Genomic DNA, 20930 nt, shown 5'->3' on the forward strand with positions numbered 1-20930 from the left:
CTTCCTGGAAGGAGCCCTAGTCCCTCAGATTTTCGTAAGCACCGTGCTAAGTAGTACCTACTGAGAGAACTAAGGTGAGCCCTTCCAGGGGAGGCGGGTGGGTTGCATGTGATACCAATACTGGATAACTGCAGTTACAGGGAACGCATTTCTTATCCAGTATTATGGGTATCTTTCATAGATTCACATGCCTGGATCAGAGTAGCAAGATTTATAGGCAGCACATTTCGCATAATATAGCATGTAAGACACTTGATAACAACTTATCAATAGTGCAAAGCAATAAACTGCAAACAGTAGTAGGATAAGAAATGTGCAATTAGGTAATAGGAAAGGTGGGATGAAAGGAAGAAGGCTCACCTCTAATGAAATAGATGACGGAGCACCGCCTGACCCACTGCTGCATCCTTCATAAGTTCTGAATCCAAGCAGTAGTGCTTTGTGAACGTATGTGGTGTCTTCCATGTGGCCGCTCTGCAAATGTCGACAATGGGCACCCGAGAAAAGAGCGCCATGGAGGTGAAAACCGCTCTAGTGGAATTAGCCCGAACCTTGGTGGGCAGAGGATGTCCCGCCTGCTGATGGCAAAAGGCAATGGCCGCAGAGATCCATCTTGAAATGCTCTGCTTTGACAGTGGTAGGCCCTTCCTGGGCCTGCTGAAGGCAATAAACAATTGGTTGGACTTGCGAAATTGTTCCGTTCTATGAATGTAGAATTTTAGACATTTTTTCAGATCTAAGGAATGTAGAGATCTCTCCGCTGCTGAAGATGGATTCGGGGAGAAAGATCTCAGGACAATAGGTTTGTTTAGATGAAAAGTAGACGGAACCTTTGGTATGAATTTGGGGTTAGTCCGTAGAATGACCCTGTCCTGTTTGAACTGAAGAAACGGGTCTTGAATAGAGAAAGCCTGCAGTTCACTCACTCTCCTTGCCGACGTGAGAGCCAGCAAAAGAGCTGTTTTCCATGACAAGTATTTGAGATCTGCTTTATGCATTGGCTCAAAGGGGTGTTTCATCAATTGAGCCAAGACCATATTGAGTTGCCATGTAGGTGGTAAAGGTTTTATTGGAGGATAAGTCCTGAATAGGCCTTTCAGAAACTGCTTGACCAGTCTATTGGACCACAGGGAAATTCCAGACAAAGAGCGCCTGAACCGAGATATGGCTGCCAGGTGGACTTTGATTGGGGCATGGGCCAATCCCGAATTGGCCAGGTGAAGCAGGTAAGGCAGAAGTTGAGCCGGAGAGGACGAGAATGGGTGCAGGTTGTTAGCTTTACACCACAAACATCTCTTCCACTTAAGGGAATACGTTTTGATGGTACTGTCAGCCCGGGCCCGGGCTAAGACAACTCTGCAGTCCTGAGGAATATCTAAGTCCTGGAACTCTCTGAACTCAGGAGCCAAGCCGATAATCTGAGAGATGTCGGATCTGGATGCTGGACTTGCCCCTGGTTCATATTGAGGAGATGCGGGTAAGGCCTGAATGGAATCGGAGGCTCCAGTGACAGAATGTGTAGTTCTGTAAACCAGTGTTGGCGCGGCCACGCTGGGGCTACCAGGATCAGGGTGCAACGCTCCGCTTTCAGTTTCCGGATGACCCTGGGGATCAGGGGAAATGGAGGAAAAGCGTAAGCAAAGACGTTGAACCATGCCATCGAAAATGCATCCCCGAGAGATCCTTTCTGGGGATGCCAACTTGCATAATGTTGGCATTTTGCGTTGATCTTCGTCGCAAATAGATCCAGTTGAGGTCTGCCCCATCGGGAGAACACTGTCGAGAGCATGTTGGTCGAGCTCCCACTCATGACAAATGGAGCGTTGCCTGCTTAGTGAGTCCGCCAGGGTGTTGTCCGCTCCTGGGACATATTCCGCTCTCAGCGAAATGTTGTGTTGGAGTAGCCACTTCCAAATTCGCTGTGATTCTTGGGATAATGTCATGGATCGAGTTCCCCCTTGCTTGTTTAAATAGTGCATTGTGGTGGTGTTGTCCGTCCTTCCAAGCACTGGGGAGGTATCAGATCCGAGGCAGGAATGCTCGAAGTGCCAGGTATACTGCCCTCAGCTCTAGCAGGTTGATGTGGAGCTGTTTTTCTGCCAGCGACCACTGACCATGAATTTGAAGTTCCTGCAGGAACGCACCCCATCCTTCCAATGATGCATCCGTTGTTATCACGTGTGGGGAGATTGGAAGTAGGAATGGAAGGCCCTGGTTTAGGTTTTTTGTTTGAAGCCACCAGTGCAGGGCCTTCACCATGGACTGAGTGATCCTGATAAGATCGTCGAAGGATCCCGTACACTGGATCCACTGAGAGGATAACGCCTCCTGTAAGGGATGCATACGGAGGCGGCAGTGTGGTATTAGGAGGATATTGGAGGACATCATTCCTAGTAATGACTTGAAGAGCCGCACCTTGATGGTCTTCTTGACCTGAATGTGGGCTGCAAGACACCTCAGTTTGACCTGACGCTCTTCTGATGGGAAGGCCTTCTCCTGATGCGTGTCTAGAGTTGCTCCCAGGAAAGTGAGGCGTTGAGACGGCTGCAATACTGACTTTTCCTGGTTGAGCGTAAGCCCCAGGCTCTCGAAGAGCTGAAGACAAGCGTTGGAAGATCCTCTTACGCCTTCTAGAGTAGGAGACTTGATGAGCCAATCGTCCAGGTAAGGGAATACCTGGTGATGGTGCTGGCGAAGGTACGCTGCCACTGGAGATAGGCATTTTGTAAAGATGCGTGGCGCCGACTTAAGGCCAAATGGCAACACTCTGAATTGGTAGTGTCTGCCCGCCACTACAAACCGTAGGTATTGGCGGTGACTTTTGTGGATGAGTATGTGAAAATAGGCGTCCTGGAGGTCTAAGGACACCATGAAATCTTTGGAATTGAGTAGCTGTAACACCTCCCGATTGGATACCATACGGAACGATTGTTTCTTGAGGTATCTGTTGAGGTTCCTTAGATCCAATATAGGTCTCCATTTCTTCTCCTTTTTTTCGTATTAGGAAGAACCGGGAATAGAATCCTTTCCCCCTCTGGGAACTCTTTCTACGGCTCTTTTCTGGAGCATTAGTGAGAGTTCCGCTTGAAGGAGATGCAGATTCTTGTGCTGCATGGGACCTGGGGGGTTCGAAGGAGGAGTTTCCACGACCTACAAAGTATGGCCGAACCGAACTAGCTGGAGAACCCAACGATCCGTCGTTATTTTTTGCCAATTGTGGAGGAAGTTGGAAATCTTTGCTCCAACTACGTAATGTGGAGAAGAAGTGGAGGCCTGTTGGAGAAAGAAGTCATTGTCTTCTGGTATCCTTCTTTCCTCCTCTCCCTCGAAAGGAAGACTTATTGTACGAGGACTGGCCTTGTGGTTGCCTCTGTTGGTATTGAGCCTTGTATTGCTGGGACGAGCCGTAGGAGGATTTGTATCCCTGATAGCCACCTCTTGTCTGCTGGCCTCTTCCTCTGGAACCCCGAAAGGAAGTATTTCTGTACTGGAGGGTACCCAAGGCTTTTGCGGTCTCCATATCTTTCTTGATACCCTGTAGCATTTCATCAACATGCTCCCCAAAGAGAAGGTCTCCGTCAAACGGCATGTCCAGTACTTTGGACTGTACCTCCGGCCGGAAGGATGTAGACTTAAGCCATCCCTGGCGTCTAAGGACCGCTGCCCCCGCTAGCTGCCGAAATCATGTTGAGGCGATATCCATCGCCACGTCAATCATTTCCGAGGCGGACCGCTCTCCCTCAAGGAGGATCTTATTTACCTCTTCTTTCTGCTCCTCTGGCAGTGTGCCTAGATATGGGGCAACATCCGCCCACATCTGGCGATTGTAACGCCCTAAAAGCGCTAGCGAGTTTGCCGCCCTGACCGTAAGGGCCGACATCGACGAGAATCTCTTCCCGATGTTATCCAGTTTACGGCCTTCCTTATCCGGAGGCGCAGTCAGCGCAGCAGCTGGGTTGTTGGATTTCCGCTGAGCGGCCTGGGTGATAACGGAGTCCGGTTTGGTATGGCCGGTAAGGCATGCCGGAGCGGAGTCCAGGGCCTTATACTTATCAAGCCAAATCGGCACTGGTTGCAAAGATGAGGGGTTTTTCATTATTTTTACCCCCTGGTCCCAGATGTAATCGATAATAGGGATTGACCGAACCGTCTTCTTGAATGGCTCTTTAAAGTCATATAGGAAGCAATCCTGAGGTTGCGTGGTCATCTCTATTTTGAACCTTGTTGCTGCTCTCTCTACGACATTATGAAATCCCCCCCGATATCTTCTGGGGGTGAATCCGCCTGAGCCTGGTCTGGGGAAGCCGGACGTTCAATGACAGTCATCCCACTCGTCATCCTGTATTTCTCCCTCCTCCTGTTGACCTTCTCATCTTCTCCTACTGCTTCCTCCTCCTCTTCTTCAGAAGACGGTAGAGGAGGCAAAGTCACAGGATCCTGGCGAATGACCAGCGGTGGTGGTCTAGGGCGAGGAAGAGGAGCTAGTGTCACAAGATTTTGAGGCACCACCGAAGGAGGCGGAGTAGGCGGAAACCGCTGCTTGTAGTCCGCTATGAGGAATTGACGGTCCGTGACTATTGAGGCCAGGAGGCACACCATAGGCTGTGGAGGAGGAGGCGGTTGATATTCCTCCTGGCATGGCACTTCTGCCTGACCAAGGTCTTCATAGTCCGAAATCTCTTGGACTTTCACATTGAGTTGTGAAGGACTTGTTGCAGTGTGGAACAAGGCACCATCATCAGAATCCTCAGTCTCCAGTAAGTGGACCGGCAGCAGTGGCTGGACCTTGCTAGGAGATGTAGTCTCTGGCGTCAGCGTACGCGTTGACATCTTGAAGTGTGTATAAATACACTTCAGCTTAGGAGATTCTTCCGTCGACGGGCCCGTCGACGGGGTGGTCATCAGCGGTGGGATGCTGTCAGCCACAGCAGACCTCTGTAGTCTTCGTCGACGACGGTAGCGTCGTCGACAATGGCTTCTTCGTCGACGCTGGTGCTGCCGTCAACGCCTTAGTCAACGGCTTCGTCGACAATGGCTTCGGCGACGATGACATCATCGACGTCGATGGGACCTTAGTCGACGACGGTTTCGATGGAGGCGTCGTCTACACTTTTTTGACAGGAATTATTGAGGAAATCGACCTACCCGTCGACGACGATGCGGAGGTAGTTGTCGACAAGGTGGTGAAGGTTGAAGCTGTCGTCGTAGAGATGGCTACTGTCGACGCTGTCACAGGCAAGGCAGAAGACACCGGCACAGGCTTCTTGAAGGTGGCTTCCTGAAGAGAAGTCTTAACTGTCATGGCTTTTGAATGACCCTCTGAAGACTTTGGCGTCTTCTTTTGAGGTGGCACATCAGACGGCCCTGGAGATGTCGGTCTTGGCCTTTTGGCAGAGGAGTGTGAGCTCCTGAAGGAACACTCGCTCTCACCTGAGGAGACTGTTTGATCCTTGTCCTTTAGTCTCTGAAGCCACAGAAGCAGGCGACCCTCTCTGTCTTTTAAAGTCTTGACAGAGAAAGTGCGGCAGACCTTACAATCCTTGGCAGAATGTTCAGGACAGAGACAGTAGAGGCAGTCTTCATGTTTGACATCTACATGCAGTCTCAGCTTACTACACGAGGCACAGGGTCTAAAGAGCCCTTTTTAGGAGTGGTAGACATAGCTGCTCTAGCACTCCTCCAGAAGAATAATTTTGAAGAGAAAAATATGGAAAGAATCCAAAAATACCAGAAAACTGAGTAGAGCTCAGTGGAGACTCCCTTAGCACGACCTGCGATAGAAAATCTGAGGGACTAGGGCTCCTTCCAGGAAGGTTCTAGAGGGTGGTAGTAGCGGATTGGCTCCTGGCCAAAGTTTGGTCCTTTTTACAAAATGACTTGGATAGGTTACTAATGTGAGGCCTCTGGCCTATTAGTATGTATATGTCTATATGACATTACTGTTATATACCGGTGACTCCCACCCCGACGACGGGGAATGATTCAGGCATGTGAATCTATGAAAGATACCCATAATACTGGATAAGCAGATTAATATTTAAGTCCAAAACTACCTTGGGGATGAATGAAGGATGGGTTCTCATTATTACTCTGTTAGAATGGTAAACCGTTCAATGCTATATTGTAGAATAGGCCTGCAATTCGCTCACTCTTCGAGCGGAGTTTAAGGAAGCGGTCTTCCAGGAGAGATGCTGCTGGACTCCAAAAACGAGTCCATTCATTTTGACAGACTAATGTTTAACTCCCGTGTTGGAGGGGGAGGCGTCTATTTGAAGAGAACACATTTTTACGCCCTCAAGAAAAATAGAAATAGACACTGCGGATATTTTCTGCAGGCTGTAATGGCAGCCAGGTTGTGAACCTTTATTGGTGCAAAATGAAGTTTTGTCTGGGCCAAATGAAGCAAATAAGGTAAAATCACTACTTCCTGACAAGTGATCGTCCTGTGGCACCTATACATTTTCACACCGGTGGAGCTGTAGTTTCTGGGGTAGAGGCATGTATTCTCACTTACACAGTTGGTTGTGGAGCCTCTAGAGGGACATTCAATTTAGCAACTCGCAAGTCTAGAATCTCATGAAGGGTGGAGATGTCATTAGTTAGCGACATGTGAGACAGGGTTGCTGCTGGTGAAGATGGTAAGTATTGCGAGCTAAACGTATAAGAAAAGTGATCCAGATCTTAAAGGAGATCTGAACCACCTTTTTTCAAGAATACGATCAGAAGAGGCTGGTGATCTAAGATAAGATGGAGAAAGTTTTCTTTTTTTATAGCAGCCACAGAAGTAGGTATCAACTCCATTCTGTTAAGCTATAGTTGTTCTCATTGCAAGGGAACCTGAAGAGGTTCCTCAAGGTATTATTGGTTTTACTGGGCTGAACAGCAGAGAGTGGGGATTGTGTGTAATTGGTTCCCATGTAGATGGTGAGGCTTGACCAAGCTGTCTGGATTAGCATTGGCATAAAAGAAGTGGAAATTTCAGGAGTAAATACACCTTGTTGTTCTGGTGACAGAGGTGGTGAATGTAAACCAGATGGTGATGCCAAGGAAAAAGGGATGCATGCCCATTACAGTTGACTTTGACGTAGTAGAAGAATGAAAAAGGAGGCATACATGGCAGTTGTTATTTCCGTCACCTTTAAGTGATGGGTATAATTGGACGTGTCCAATGAATAGTGGTCTTCGACGCAGACAGTTCCATCTTAGTAGTATAATTATTTTGTATGACATCAAACCCATAGCTGATGGAGAGCAAGTAGGAGCCTATGCACTTGATCTCAACACTGACTTTGATCCGGAATGACGTTGAGAAGCATTGATGAAGGGGTAGGCTATTTCCCTTTTAGGCAGGGTTCTTGAAACTGGGGGGCGGGCCCTCAAGAGATCCCAGGGTGGGGTGCCAGGCTCTGTCCAAAAGAAGCATTATGCTGTTAACAGTGCTTTGTTTTCAATGGAAAACAATGAGCGGCAGTAAGCCTCTCTGTAATGGGCCATCACCAACATCTTTTGTCATTTATAGGTGGGTATATGGGTCAAAAGTGAAGAGACTCCTAATAGTCTTCATAACCCCCATTTCTAATAATCACACGGTGGATACTTTTAAAAGTTAGTAGTGCCTGTCTGACCAGAATAGTATGTTTGGCACTTATGTATTTGATTGCCCTTTTAAAACGGTATGATAACTCCACTGTAATGTTCAATCAAGTCTAGAAATAATTAAACAATGCCAATTGAATAGAATAATTGTGAGAAATTTTGAGGGGGGGCTGATGCTTTGTTTCCCCCACTGGGTGAACGTGGCATAAAAAAGTTTGAAGACCACTGTCTTAGGGGAAGAGACATTTCTCCATTCTTCGTTTTCTTCCTTTCCTTTTTGCTTTCATGACCCGCATCAGTCATGTCTGATGCTTTCGCTTTCACTGTCCCTTAAAGTCCTTTTTGGTCTCTTTTAGCAGATGTCAGTCTTCTACCAAATGGCAGCCAGGCAAACACTAAATCGATCTTGTGGGGGTCATAAACAGCTGTTTTTCTCCTACATGAAGATAAAGTACACTTTCTGAAAAAATTAGTTTTTGTGGAGAAATTGAATTTATGTGACAGGTCATAATTAAAGACGTCAATTGAAGCTGTAAAAATAAGATTTAATCGAACAAACAGGTGTGGAGCCTCCCATCTGCTATGTAAATCCTACTCACAGAAGACAGAAAAGAAACGGACTGTCTGAGGTAGCTGCCAGTAGAGTACAGTACTAGCTCCTGGGCTCTTAAGGGTCAACCCCCCCCCCCCCCCCCTCTAGATGTTGCATTGTAGACATTAAACTAATTTCAGGTCCATCATAAGTTTCACAATAAAAGAAATGCCTCTCAAAAGCTATTACACAGTGTTGCTGGTAATGAACACAGAGGGACATTGTTGCCCAGTGTAACTTAAATTGGATACCTTTATGATAAGTGTTCCGGGGGTCAACACAAGCAGCTAGGAATTATTCTATTCTTTATGACCATCAATGTCGCTCTTGTCGCCTTAATGGAGCACCTCTGATAACTCTTCACCTTTCCTTCCTTGTTTTTTCACGGGATGCTTCCCTCTGCCCCCCCCCCTACTGTCCCGTTCCCTTTTCTTATGCGACTTGAAGCAGTATTTGAGTCCTGGCCCTGGACTTTATTTATCCACTGGACCCTACTGGTTTTTGGACTCGCATTCTCTATCCTTTTTAGTGCCCTCGGCCGCACCATCCAGCCCTGACCTACATCCCTACCCCTTCATTTTCCTTACTCTCCCATCGCACCATAGTTAGGGTGACCAGGCGTCCCGGATTTGCCCGCACGTTCCCGGGTTTTCACCAGCCGTCCCGGCAGATTTCAAGAAATGTAGCTCATGTCTCAGTTTTTAAGGAATGTCGACTGAAAACGACGGGAGGTGCTTTTATATGTTTTACAAAGCAAGGATAGTTCGCAGTTGTTTCAAGACAGCAGTTTAATTAACAGGCAAACTACTGGGTTTAAAAATAGCATTTTATGTATGTTATTACTGCCTGTTCTGTAATTCTCTGCGGAGGAGCACTGTCATTCTGTGCGCTAGCTTGAAGTAACATTTTAGTCCTTCTATTTTTGTGACCCATCCCAGTTTTTAGATTTTAAATTCTAGTCACCCTAACCATAGTACCTGTTTATACGTTTTTTGTATGATCCAACAACAGATGTAAATTATGTAACTTGGTTTTTCTTCTCTTTGCAACGATCTTTATTGTAACTGATGTAACGTTTGTAAAACTGCCAATCCTCATGTAAAGCGCTCCGATACCTCCGGGTCTAGCCAGCGCTATATAATACTTTTCAAATGAATAAATAAAATAAATAAATGAATATGTAAAATGTAACTTTCATATGTGGATTACCACTCTCAAAAAAGAATGAAGTATCTGAAAGATACAATCCTTGAAAACAATGAAGATAAAGGATGCAAGATGCAGGTTTCATGCATTAGAAATAAAAACTACAGCGACCTTGGAGGAAATGCTTCAATGGATTACCAGGGATTTAACAGTAACACAAAAGTTCAACTCTGTAGCAGAGACCTAAAGATCTACAACGTAAACCTCAGCACATTTTATACATGCAAAATCAACATTATGTCAAACATATACCTCCTCCGTAGTTCTCATAACCTCCTCCATATCCTCCACCTTGATTACCATATCCAGGACCTCCGCCATATCCGCCACCTCTTCCACCTCCAAAGCCAGGGCCACCACCATAATTTCCACCTAGTCCAAACAAATTAAAAATACTTTAAAAGATGCCCTGCATGCAAAGCTGTTTTTTGCTAATAACATCAGATTCTCCATGATAAATAACCCTCATCAATTCATGTGTTCATGTGAGTGGGGTCTCAGAAACTTTTTTTTTTTTTTAAATAAAAATACTACTACTTATCTATACACTACTGCTGCAAAATCTTGCTCTTATGGTGGCCAGAATAGGCTTTATTAGCCCCCCGTGGAGCAAGGGAGGGTAAAGGATCCTTGAAATCATACAGAAAACAGTCCGCCTACGTAATGAGCATGGGCAGGTCAAATCGCTTTGCTGCTCTAGCAGGCTATGAAATCCCCCAATATCTTATGGTGGGGTATGAACTGGAGCTGCGGAAGGGGATGATGGTGTAGGTAAGAGATTATCAGCCCACTCCATGTGGGGGTCGCCGAGTTCGCACTCTTCTGTCGCCATAGGAAGCTGTTGGATCCTGTAGGAGAGCTGCTTCAGGAGTATGCCATACCGAGGTAGCCGTAACAATGGCCTATGCTGCGGAGTAGATGGCTGCCTAGATGCAGATGTTACAGGTGAGGAAGCTTGTGCAGTAGTAGAGGAAGTTAGTGGAAACGCTTCCTATAACTTCCTATCAACCGCCCCCTGTCCTCATCCCCGCCCCCTGTTCACAAACTCTCTCTCCCTCCGAACGCTACCCCACCTACTCGGACCGCAGAGCCCTGCTCCATCGCGCGCACATCCCGTCACATTCGATCCAGTTCCCACCCCATTACCTACACCCCATCACCTACTCGGACCACAGAGCCCTGCTCCATCGCGCGCACATCCCGTCACATTCGATCCAGTTCCCACCCTATTACCCGACTCAAACACTCACCCACTGCTCTCACTTCCAATTCCATCCCCAATCCAACACTGGACATGATCATCTCCACCCTCCTACAAGTCAAGGAAGAGCTCCACACCATCAAAGAACTTCTTCTCACACACCCCAGGCACCCACTACCCTACACTTCCCCGCCCAACAAGGACTCCATTCGCCCCTCAAACCGTTCCACCCTGCTCTCCCCGCGCTGGCCCTCTATCCCTGATCGCAAGGCCACTGGCCGTCCCCGTCGCACCCTAAACACCCTCTCGGGCCGAGACTTACACAATCTACTCTGCTCTTATGGCCCAGGTCCCACAAAACGCTCACCCACAACACACCTCCCCATACCCACGATTCTCACAAATCCCCTCAGGCCACCCACACTGAGCGACAGAAGTTCTGTCCCCTGTAATCTCAAAAATATCCCCCTCTCCTTAGAACATTCTCCCACCCTCCTCACCCCTAGACTAAAGTGTTTCCTGCTCAACTGCAGATCGGCCCGGAGACACTCCTCTGGCATCGCGGAGCTCATCTTATCAAGGGGCATTGATCTAGCCATTCTGACTGAAACGTGGTTAACTGAAACATCCACACCTATAATGGACATACTAGTCCCCCCCAACTATCTCATTATTAGACTCGACAGGAATGGCAAGACGGGCGGGGGAAATCGCTTGCATCTACAGGAGCAACCTAGCTGTCACTGAAGGCCCCTCCCCCTCCCTCTCCTCCTGCGAACTCATCTGCCTTGATATTACTAGTGAGGGCAAACCTGTGTGCTCCCTTCATGTTATTTACCACCCACCCGGTGACAACTTCATCTTCTCCCAACAACTAATGGACACGATATCCACCAACGCCGGTCGACAGCTCAATCAAATTTACCTGGGAGACTTCAACCTCCACTGGAATGACCAGAAAGACACTGTGGTGAAGAGCCTTAAGACTTTCCTCGACGCGCTTGACCTCACCCAAATCTGCAACGGTCCGACACATGAAAAAGGCTCTATCATTGACCTTATCATCGCCAAAGAAGACTCTACCCAACTAGTCGCAATCGAACCATGCGACTGGTCAGACCACCACATCATCACCTTCTTCATCAACGAAAAGGTCAAACGTGCCAAAACCAAGATTTGGAAGAGGGACCTGAAGAACCTTAACCCAAAGTCCTTGCCTGCCCACACAGGCAGTCTCCTTCTTCCCCCGACGGACGTCTCTGATGTGCATTCATTGACCAACCTCTACCTAGACTCCATGTCTACAATAATCAACGAAGCCGCACCCTTGCAATTGAAGAGAGTCTCCACCAAGAACTCGAACCCATGGTACGATGGCAGACTCAATGAAGACAGACGTGTGATGCGCTTAGCTGAGCGCGCGTGGAGATCTGACCCCTCAGCACTGAACCTTAGAACGCTTAAGAATAAGAGAAACGCTTACTTCAGAAAAATCAAACGCTCGAAATCAATATTCTTTAGCCAACAGCTGGATCAAGCTAAAAACCGACCAAAAAAACTGTTCGAGTTAGTCAAAACCCAAACCAAAACGCAACCTCCACAACCCAACAACTTAACAAAGGCTATCCCAAGTTGCGAAGACTTCTCTGCTTTCTTCAAGCAAAAGAACAACACTATAAGAAGCGATCTCATCAAGGATGTAAGTCGATTCGCCGGCTCCATATGCATAACTAACACTCATGCTAAAAACAACGCTTCATGGACGTCCTTCGACACCTATTCCGAAGAATCAATTCACAAGCTGCTGGTCACCTTGAAACCCGCCAATCATCACACAGACCCCCTACCTGCCAATGCTGTTAAAGTCCTCACCCCCCTGTTCCTCCCACTCTGGACTAAAATCATCAACTGTTCCCTGCAACAAGGGCTCATCCCAGACTCCCTCAAGATTGGGCAAGTCACGCCTATACTCAAGAAACCCACAGCTGACCCGGCCGACCTAAACAACTATCGTCCTATCACCAATATCACCACTCTAGCAAAACTGTTAGAAAAATGCGTACAACACCAACTGACAAAACACATTGAGCAGTTTGACCTCCTCAACTCTCACCAATCCGGATTCAGAGCAAAGCATAGCACGGAAACGGCCATGACACACAATAGATGATGCCCTCCAAATCCTTGATCACAATGAGTCTTGCCTCCTCATCCTTCTTGACCTCTCTTCAGCATTTGATACGGTCAAACACGAGAATCTACTGGAGCTCCTAAATACCAGAATGGGCATATCCTGGACGGTTCTCAAATGGTTCACGTCCTTTCTGCACAACCGTTCTCAGAGGTTCAAGATCAACAACGCACTGTCCTCGCCTGTGCCAGTAACACTGAGCGTCCCGCAAGGTTCCTCCCTATCCCCCACATTGTTCAACCTCGTCATGGAACCACTCACCACCTTGCTTCAATCTTCTACGGTACATTTCCATATGTACGCCGATGACACTCAGCTCTACCTCAAGCTTCAATCCCCTGAAGACATCAAACTGTTGAATGCCACACTAAGAAACACCCAAGCTTGGCTGGCCGACAATCACCTCAAACTAAATGCTCTGAAAACTGAGTTCCTTCTGATCTCTCCTCCTGCGAAAAAGGCCATCACCCAAACCTGGCTCAATCATCTAACCGCACTCAATGTCCAACCCACCATCGTGGACTCAGCGAAATCCCTTGGCATCACACTGGACTGCAATCTCGACATGCAGAAGCATATTAGCATAGCAACTAAAGGAGCCAACTTCCAAATCAACACGCTGAGAAAACTCAAACCCTTCCTACCACCCAAGGACTTCCAAACTGTGGTACAAGCCTTAGTCATTCCTCGCATAGACTACGGAATTGTGGCTCTCAGCGGGCTCCCCCTGACTACAACGGCTCCCCTAAGAGCCTCCCTGAACGCAGCCGCGAGACTCATCACTGGCTCAAGAAAACACTCGCATATATCCCCTGACTTAAAAACCCTGAACTGGCTGCCTATTGAAGCCAGAATTCAGTTGAAAATTGCCTGTATGACACACTCGGCCGTACACCACAAGGCACCCAACTACCTCTCTCATAAGCTGACCATATCAGGAGGCTCAAGATCCAACAGAAGCACAAACACTCTCCTCCTGAAACCACGGAGATTCCGGAAGGAAAAAAACATACAAACGCTCCTTCTCTGGAATGGCACCTAGGATCTGGAATGCACTCCCACCAGAAACCAGGCTTATCCCGTCCACTATACTCTTCAAGAAAGAGGTGAAGGCCATCCTTATGGCTAAATACACCTGAACACTATTGATACTGGAACAATGACAGTATTTGGCTCCCACATTATCGGCTGTCTGAATACTTATCTATGTCAGTCCATTTTTTGTCTGCTTCTGGATCTAATTCATTGCACGGATGCTATACTATTGATTTCCAACTTGTTTATTGGGTTGTACACTAGGACTTGAGTGCCTCAATAACCTGCAACGCACCCACTACGGACTACTTCTTTGCTTTCAACATTGTGTTTACTCACCCTCTGGGGTGCTATAATCTTATCCGTTTAGACATTGTACTGCTTCCATATTATTGTTTCTTGATTGTTATTACTCTGTATACTCTTGTATGATGGATACCCATTTTTGCATCTCACTGTCTACGGAATCTCATATTGATTTAAGAGTCTTGTTTATCCTACCTACTGTTTCTGTAAAGCGCTCTGATATCTGCAAAGATCTTGTTCGCGCTATATAAAACTTTAAAAATAAATAAATAAATAAATAAATAATCTGAGAGCATGAATTGCAAGTCTAACTATTGAGGAAGGCAGACACACAAGTTCCTCTTGGTATTGGTGACGATATTGACCTGGAGGGGTGTAACATCCTCATTATAATTGTCCTCTTGATACTTGATGTGCAATTCTGATGGCTGTGTGCAACCCCAAAAGGCCTTTCCTCATCTGAATATTCTTCATCCAAGAGACGGGTGGTAAAAATGGGGACACTCTGCTTGGAGAGGTATGCGCAGGAGTTCGCTACTTTATTTTTTCTTGTTTTTACATTTTTCCCCTCGTCCATACCAAGAGCAGTGTGTTCCGTCGACTGTAGCGACAGTCAACAAAGGAGATCTCTTGGTTGATGGAGGAACCGTGTTCACTGTCGTCTACGAGGTCGCAGTGCTTTTCAGCGGCGACAGTCTAGGCATGTGAGCCACCAAGGATGTCTCAGTCGAGAAAGTCAATGCCATTGTTAAGAGTGGAGATGGTGGTCGCTGTTGCAGAGTGGACACAACCGCGTAGGTCTTGGTCAACGGCGTAGAGATTTTCGATGGAGAGGTGCTTGCCGACGTTCTGTCCGTAGATGGTGCAGATGTTTTTTTGAAAGAGTGAGAGAAGTCTCAACCTATCAAAAAGCCCAAATGGGAGGATGCTGTGCAGACTGGACCTTCAACCCAAGTTTAGAGGCCAGATACAAGACTCTGCAAGCAATCCTTGAACATGGCTGCTTGGCTCCTGAACTACAATATAGCTATTTAAATCTTACTAAGGAATGCATGGACTTGTTGGCAGAAGCCAGAAGACCATCTACAAGAGCGTCCTGCTCACTCAAAGGGGGCAAGATTCTGCATCTGGTGTGCTTAGAACAATTTCGATCCTATCAATTGCCAAGTAGAGCCAGAGCTTCCATGTCTACTTTACTTGGCTAAAGCAAAGATGCAATTTTTATCTATTTAAGACCACCTTGCAGCAATCACGGCCTACAGAAAATGTCCTTCACAGATTTCTTTTTTTTAAATGCTTGTAGTTAAGGATTTCCTTGAAAGAATCAGTTAAGTTTATCCTTCTATCCGGAGACCACCTTTGTGAAAGTAATAATTGTCCTCTCTCATGGGCCCTCCTTTTGAGCCTATACCAAGAACGTCCAGCAGCTTTTATCATGCGAAAGCTTTTTTATTATGCCCCTATAACCTTTGCATATGCAGGGTGAGCAAAATTAAGGTCTATTGTCTCACAAACATTTATTTCAACATTCAAATGGTAGTAATGAGGACTCAGCCTGAATTCCTTATTGTAGTGCTATTGGGCTTTTTACTTTACTTCAGAACCCCTCATCAGCGTGAGTTCACTTTAGTCATGAAGCACGATGGTTGTGAAGTTTTACATCAACAATGATATTAACATAGCCCATTGAGGACAGGATTTGCCAAGTCAAAACAATTCTTATCTAGATGGAATGTTGCCTGCATACCCATGCTACTAGAAAGCTAACAAACTGTACCTGGTAAACCAACAACCCATACAACCAGAGGTAAAGCACCTACTGCTGCATTACTGAGCAACATGCAGATCTCGGAGATCTGCATTCTTCTCCCCTGTGTGGCGCTCTTTCCAGATTTTGGGGCATAAACGCTGGACACAACACTTCATTTACCCCTGAGGGATCTTAAACAGTGCGCCCAGGAGATGGACTGGACTGCCTGGTACAATCTATCTGAATTACTTCACCACTTTTGCATGCTGTAATGCCTCTCAACTGAAAGTTTTGCTCTACCTGTTCAATGTATTGCTAAAACAAATGACCAACATGTAGCTTCATTTGCCCCGAGATGTATGGGTATGGTGACATAATACTTTCATTTCCCTTTCTGCTGTGACAACATACATTCCACTATGCCTCCTACAACATTATATACAAGAGGGCTGAAGTCATCCTGAAATAATAGCTGCAGAGATTAGGAATACATTTCCTTAACAGATAAATACTTTCGATCTAAAACTTGCATGGATTGCATAATAAATGCTCATTATTCTGATTCAGAGGATTAAACACGAATACCTTTTGAATAGACTCACAAAAGATAGTGCATACCTCCTTGTCCTCCACCATAGCCATTGAATCCATCTCCATAACCACGCCCACCAGCATATCCATCTGTTGAAAAAAATATTTATACTTTAGCATGCGGTTCGTTTAGACAAAAGTGTGATCAGAAGTAAACAAAACAACTTCTTAGAATAAATATCCACATTATAATCAGGTAAAAACGAACGATCTTAAGCAAAAAAAAGTGATGGTAAATGATAATTACCTGTAATAATATTTCAAAATCACATTCATAAACAGTACATTAACTGTGCACACATGGGATACCAACCCCATTGATCAAGAAAGGATATAGAGTTACTAAACAGCACTAGGTTTCTCATCAATTAAGTGGGCAAAAATGTTACGGATTTAAAACGAAAAGTGATGCTATTTTTGTTGTGGCATCTCCGTGACTGGACACTTGGGACCCAAGAAAACAAGTTACTTACATGTAACTGTAGTTCTCTAGTATTGGAAGCTTTCATAGATTCACATGCCTGAATCATTCCCCGTGGTTGAGACGGGAGTCTCCGGTACATAAAAAAGCAATGCTTTGTAGTATAGCAAACCGAAAAGAGGCCTAGTCCCATTTCCCTTATGCAACCCATAACCACTGGTTATGTAAAAGAGACCAAGCTTTTCCCTGAACCAATCAGAGCTCCTCACCCTCTAGAACCCTCCTGAGAGAACCTTTTGCTCCTCAGATTTTCGCACACTTGTGCATAAAAACACTCTTCGTGCTAAATCCAAGGTGAGCCTCTCAGGGGAGGAGGGTGGATTTGCATGTGAATCTATGAAAGCTTCCAATACAGTTACAGGTAAGTAACTCTTTTTCTTACTCCAGTATTGGAGCTTTCACAGATTCACATGCCTGAATCAGATTAGTGAGCAGTAGCATAAAGCACATTTATTTTTTTCATAGTCACTTAACACTTAATACAGCATCATCCTGTACATAGTTATTTTAGAATTCTGCATATCAATATTGGACGGAGGGATGTAAAGAGGGCTCACAATTATTGGATAATGTTTCTCAGCACCGCCTCTCCCACAGCCACATCTGTCTCTGCGGCTGCTTCCAAGCAGTAGTGCCTGGTGAAGGTGTGCGTAGAACTCCAGGTTGCTGCCCTGCAGACATCCTGGATCGGCACTCCTGCAAATAACGCAGTGGAGGTGGACACTGCTCTCGTTGAATGAGCACAAACTCGTGCATTCAGAGGTTTTCAGCAGCTTGGTGACAATATACTACAGCACTGGAAATCCATCTGGCAATCCCACGTTTCGATAAAGGGAAGCCCTTCCTGGGTGCCCTGAAAGCAACAAAAAGCTGTGAAGACTTGCGAAAGTGTTTAGTCTCTTGCAAATAGAATTTGAGACATCGCTGGACGGCCAGCGAATGTAGACCTCTTTCTGCTGCTGTTGGTTGTGGAAAGAAACGTTTTAGATCTAATGGCTCATTCAAATGAGTCAGTTGGTACTTTTGGGATGAATTTCGATTAGTTCTGAGAATCATCCTGTCCTCTTTAAATTGCAGAAACAGGTCTTGAATTGTGAGAGCCTGTAATTCCCCTAACTCTTCTGGCCGAAGTTAGAGCGATGACAAGCGCCACCTTCCACGATAGGAATTTGAGATCTGCCCTGTGTATAGGCTCGAAGGACTGCTTCATTAATTGTGAAAGGACTATGTTCAACGCCAAAGAGGTGGAGGAGGCTTTATTGGACGAAAAACTCTGAACAACCCTGAATAGTTTCACAATTCTTGCCGACCATAAGGATGGGCACGAGGCAGTCCTTCTGTAGCGTGATATTGCAGCTAAATGTACTTTTATAGAAGCGTGAGCCAAAAACGGACTTGGTTAAATGCAAGATGTATGGAATAATCTCATGAGGTACCGAATTCAAAGGATGAATGTTACTTCTTTGACAGAGACAAAATTCCTTCCACTTCATTCTGTAGGTTTTGTTCGTACTATCCGCCCTAGCCTTTGAGAGGATGTCTTTACATTCTTTTGAGATGTTTAGATGCTGACATTCACAGTGCTCAGGAGATAGGCGGCCAATCGCAAGAAATTCGGTCCGGATGAAGCACTTGACCCTGGGACATCGTCAGAAGCTGTTGTCTGGGTCACCATGGGGCTATCAGGATTAGTCTGCATGTTTCTTTCTTGATCTTCACAAGCACTCGCGGCAGCAATGGAATTGGAGGAAAGGCGTAGGCAAAGACGCCGGACCATGCCCGCTGGGTAAGCTAGCTTGCGAAGAACCGGCATTTTCTGTTCTCCGCTGTTGCTTAGAGGTCTACCGTTGGTTCTCCCCATCTCCGAAAAATGTTGTTCAGGACCCCTTGGTCCAACTCCCACTCGTGGCAGGAAGACTTGAGCCTGCTGAGAGTATCCGCCTTGATGTTTTGATCCCCTGGGAGAGGTTTGCTGTTATGGATATCCCACGTCGTAGCGTCCATTCCCATATGTTCTGGGCTTCCTGAGAGAGGGAGAGTGACCTTGTTCCTCCCTGCTTGTTTAAGTAGTGCACTGCAGTTGTGTTGTCCGTTCTTATCAACACAGATGACCCTCTCATCCTTGGCAGGAAAACTAGCAATGCAAAGTGCACTGCTCTGAGGTCTAGTAAGTTTATGTATAGTTGTTGCTCGTGCAACTTCCAGCGACCGCTGACTTGTAGGTCTTGAAGGAACGCTCCCCATCCTTCTAGGGACGGGTCTGTTACTATCAATTGGGCTGGCACTGTAAGGAATGAAAGACCCTGCGAGATATTCCGTTTTTGGGTCCACCATGTTACTGCTTGAACCATGACCGGCGTGACTTGGACAACATCCTCGAAGGATCCCTCCGCTTGACGCCACTGCAGATCTAGTTGCTCTTGCAACGGACGCATTCTTAACCTACAGTAAGGTACGACGGGAATGCAAGATGACATTGTTACCAGTAATGACTCGTCCTGGAGTACTGAAAGACATTCTTTTTGTAAAGTCTTGGGAGATATGATCTTCAGCTGTCTATCTTTGGAGGGGAACGCCTTGTTTCTCTCAGTATCCAGTATTGCTCCTAAAAAAGTGATGATTTTCAGAGTCAGACCTAGACTGACAAAACTCCACGCAAGCATCTGTTGATGCTCGGGCTAATGCTGCTGATCGTGCCTGGACTAGCCAGACGTCGAGGTAAGGAAATACTTGGTGTTTCTGTCTCCTTAGAACCGCAGCCACTGGAGCCAGGCATTTCGAAAAATTCTTGGGGCTGATTTCAGGCAAAAGGGCAGTACCTTGAATTGGTAATGTTCTCCGGCTACTATAAACCGAAGGTACTGCTTGTGTGAAGGGTGGATGGGGATACGAAAGTACGCATCCTGTAGGTCTAGTGTGGTCATATGGTCTTCTGGGTTCAATAGTAGAAGGATGTCTGGCAGAGAAACCATCCTGAAAGATTGCTTCTTGAGATAGGTGTTTAGGGATCTGAGGTCTAGAATAGGACGCCATTAAAGGATGTTTTTCTTGACGAGAAAAAAAGCGGGAGTAAAGGAATATGCTACTTACCAGTATGCATCTGTTCTTGGCATGTAGGGCTGCTGACATTCATATCTGTGCATAGATCGCCGCCTAGTGTTGGGTCCGGATGATTGCACTTTGTGGTCTTGGAAGAGTCTTCGAAGTATCACAAGATAGGCGACTCCTCCCCTGGACTAGAGTGCACATGGGCATCTTTTCCACCCTCAGATTGTTTTTCACCATTGTGGCAGAGATGAAGATAGGAAAGTAAGAGATGGCCATGCTAAAGATGATGCTTCAGCTGCGACAGGCACCGGGGAGGAGGGCGGCGATATGAATGTCAGCAGCCCTACATGCCAAGAACAGATGCATACTGGTAAGTAGCATATTCCGTTCGAGGCATGTGGGCTGCTGAATTCATATCTGTGCATAGACTGTACAGCAGTATCTCCTCTAGCGGTGGCTACCTGTGCCAGCTGCAGCAGTTTGAAAAAGAGTTTTGAGGACAGCCTGGCCTACAGCAGCTTGCTGTTTTGCTTGCACGTCTACACAGTAGTGTTTTGTGAGAGTGTGTATGGTGGTTCATATGGCTGCCTTACAGATGTCTTCAAGAGGAATATTTCCTAGGAAAGCCATGGATGCCCCCATTTTCCTTGTAGAGTGTGCTCTTGGGGGGGGGGGGGAGGGGGGTTAAAGTGCGTTTTGCTTTTTGATAGCATATTTGAATGCATTTAACTATCCATCTGTCTATTCCGGACTTTGAAATAGGATTTCCTTTGTGTTGTGGTGCAAAAGCAACGAATAACTGTTTTGTGTTTCTAAATGATTTAGTTCTGTCTACGTAATAAAGTAGAGCTCTTTTTACATCCAATGTGTGTAGAGCTCTCTCAGCTACCGACTGTGGATTTTGAAAGAATACTGGCAGTTCTATTGATATGG

General features: G+C 46.2%; 1 protein-coding gene across 1 annotated transcript in view; it reads right to left on the bottom strand.

Moving 5' to 3' along the window:
• Positions 1-20930, bottom strand: part of HNRNPA2B1 (heterogeneous nuclear ribonucleoprotein A2/B1) — a 174505-nt gene that overhangs the window by 82052 nt on the left and 71523 nt on the right. Inside the window, exons 7-8 of the mRNA XM_078663462.1 lie at positions 16496-16558; positions 9647-9766 (exon numbers count right to left, since the gene is read on the bottom strand). Coding sequence (XP_078519588.1) covers positions 9647-9766; positions 16496-16558 — 183 coding nt within the window. The remainder of the gene's footprint in view (positions 1-9646; positions 9767-16495; positions 16559-20930) is intronic.

The sequence above is a fragment of the Lissotriton helveticus genome, chromosome 10, assembly GCF_964261635.1.
Source record: "Lissotriton helveticus chromosome 10, aLisHel1.1, whole genome shotgun sequence".
In the NCBI taxonomy this organism is placed as follows: Eukaryota; Metazoa; Chordata; class Amphibia; order Caudata; family Salamandridae; genus Lissotriton; species Lissotriton helveticus.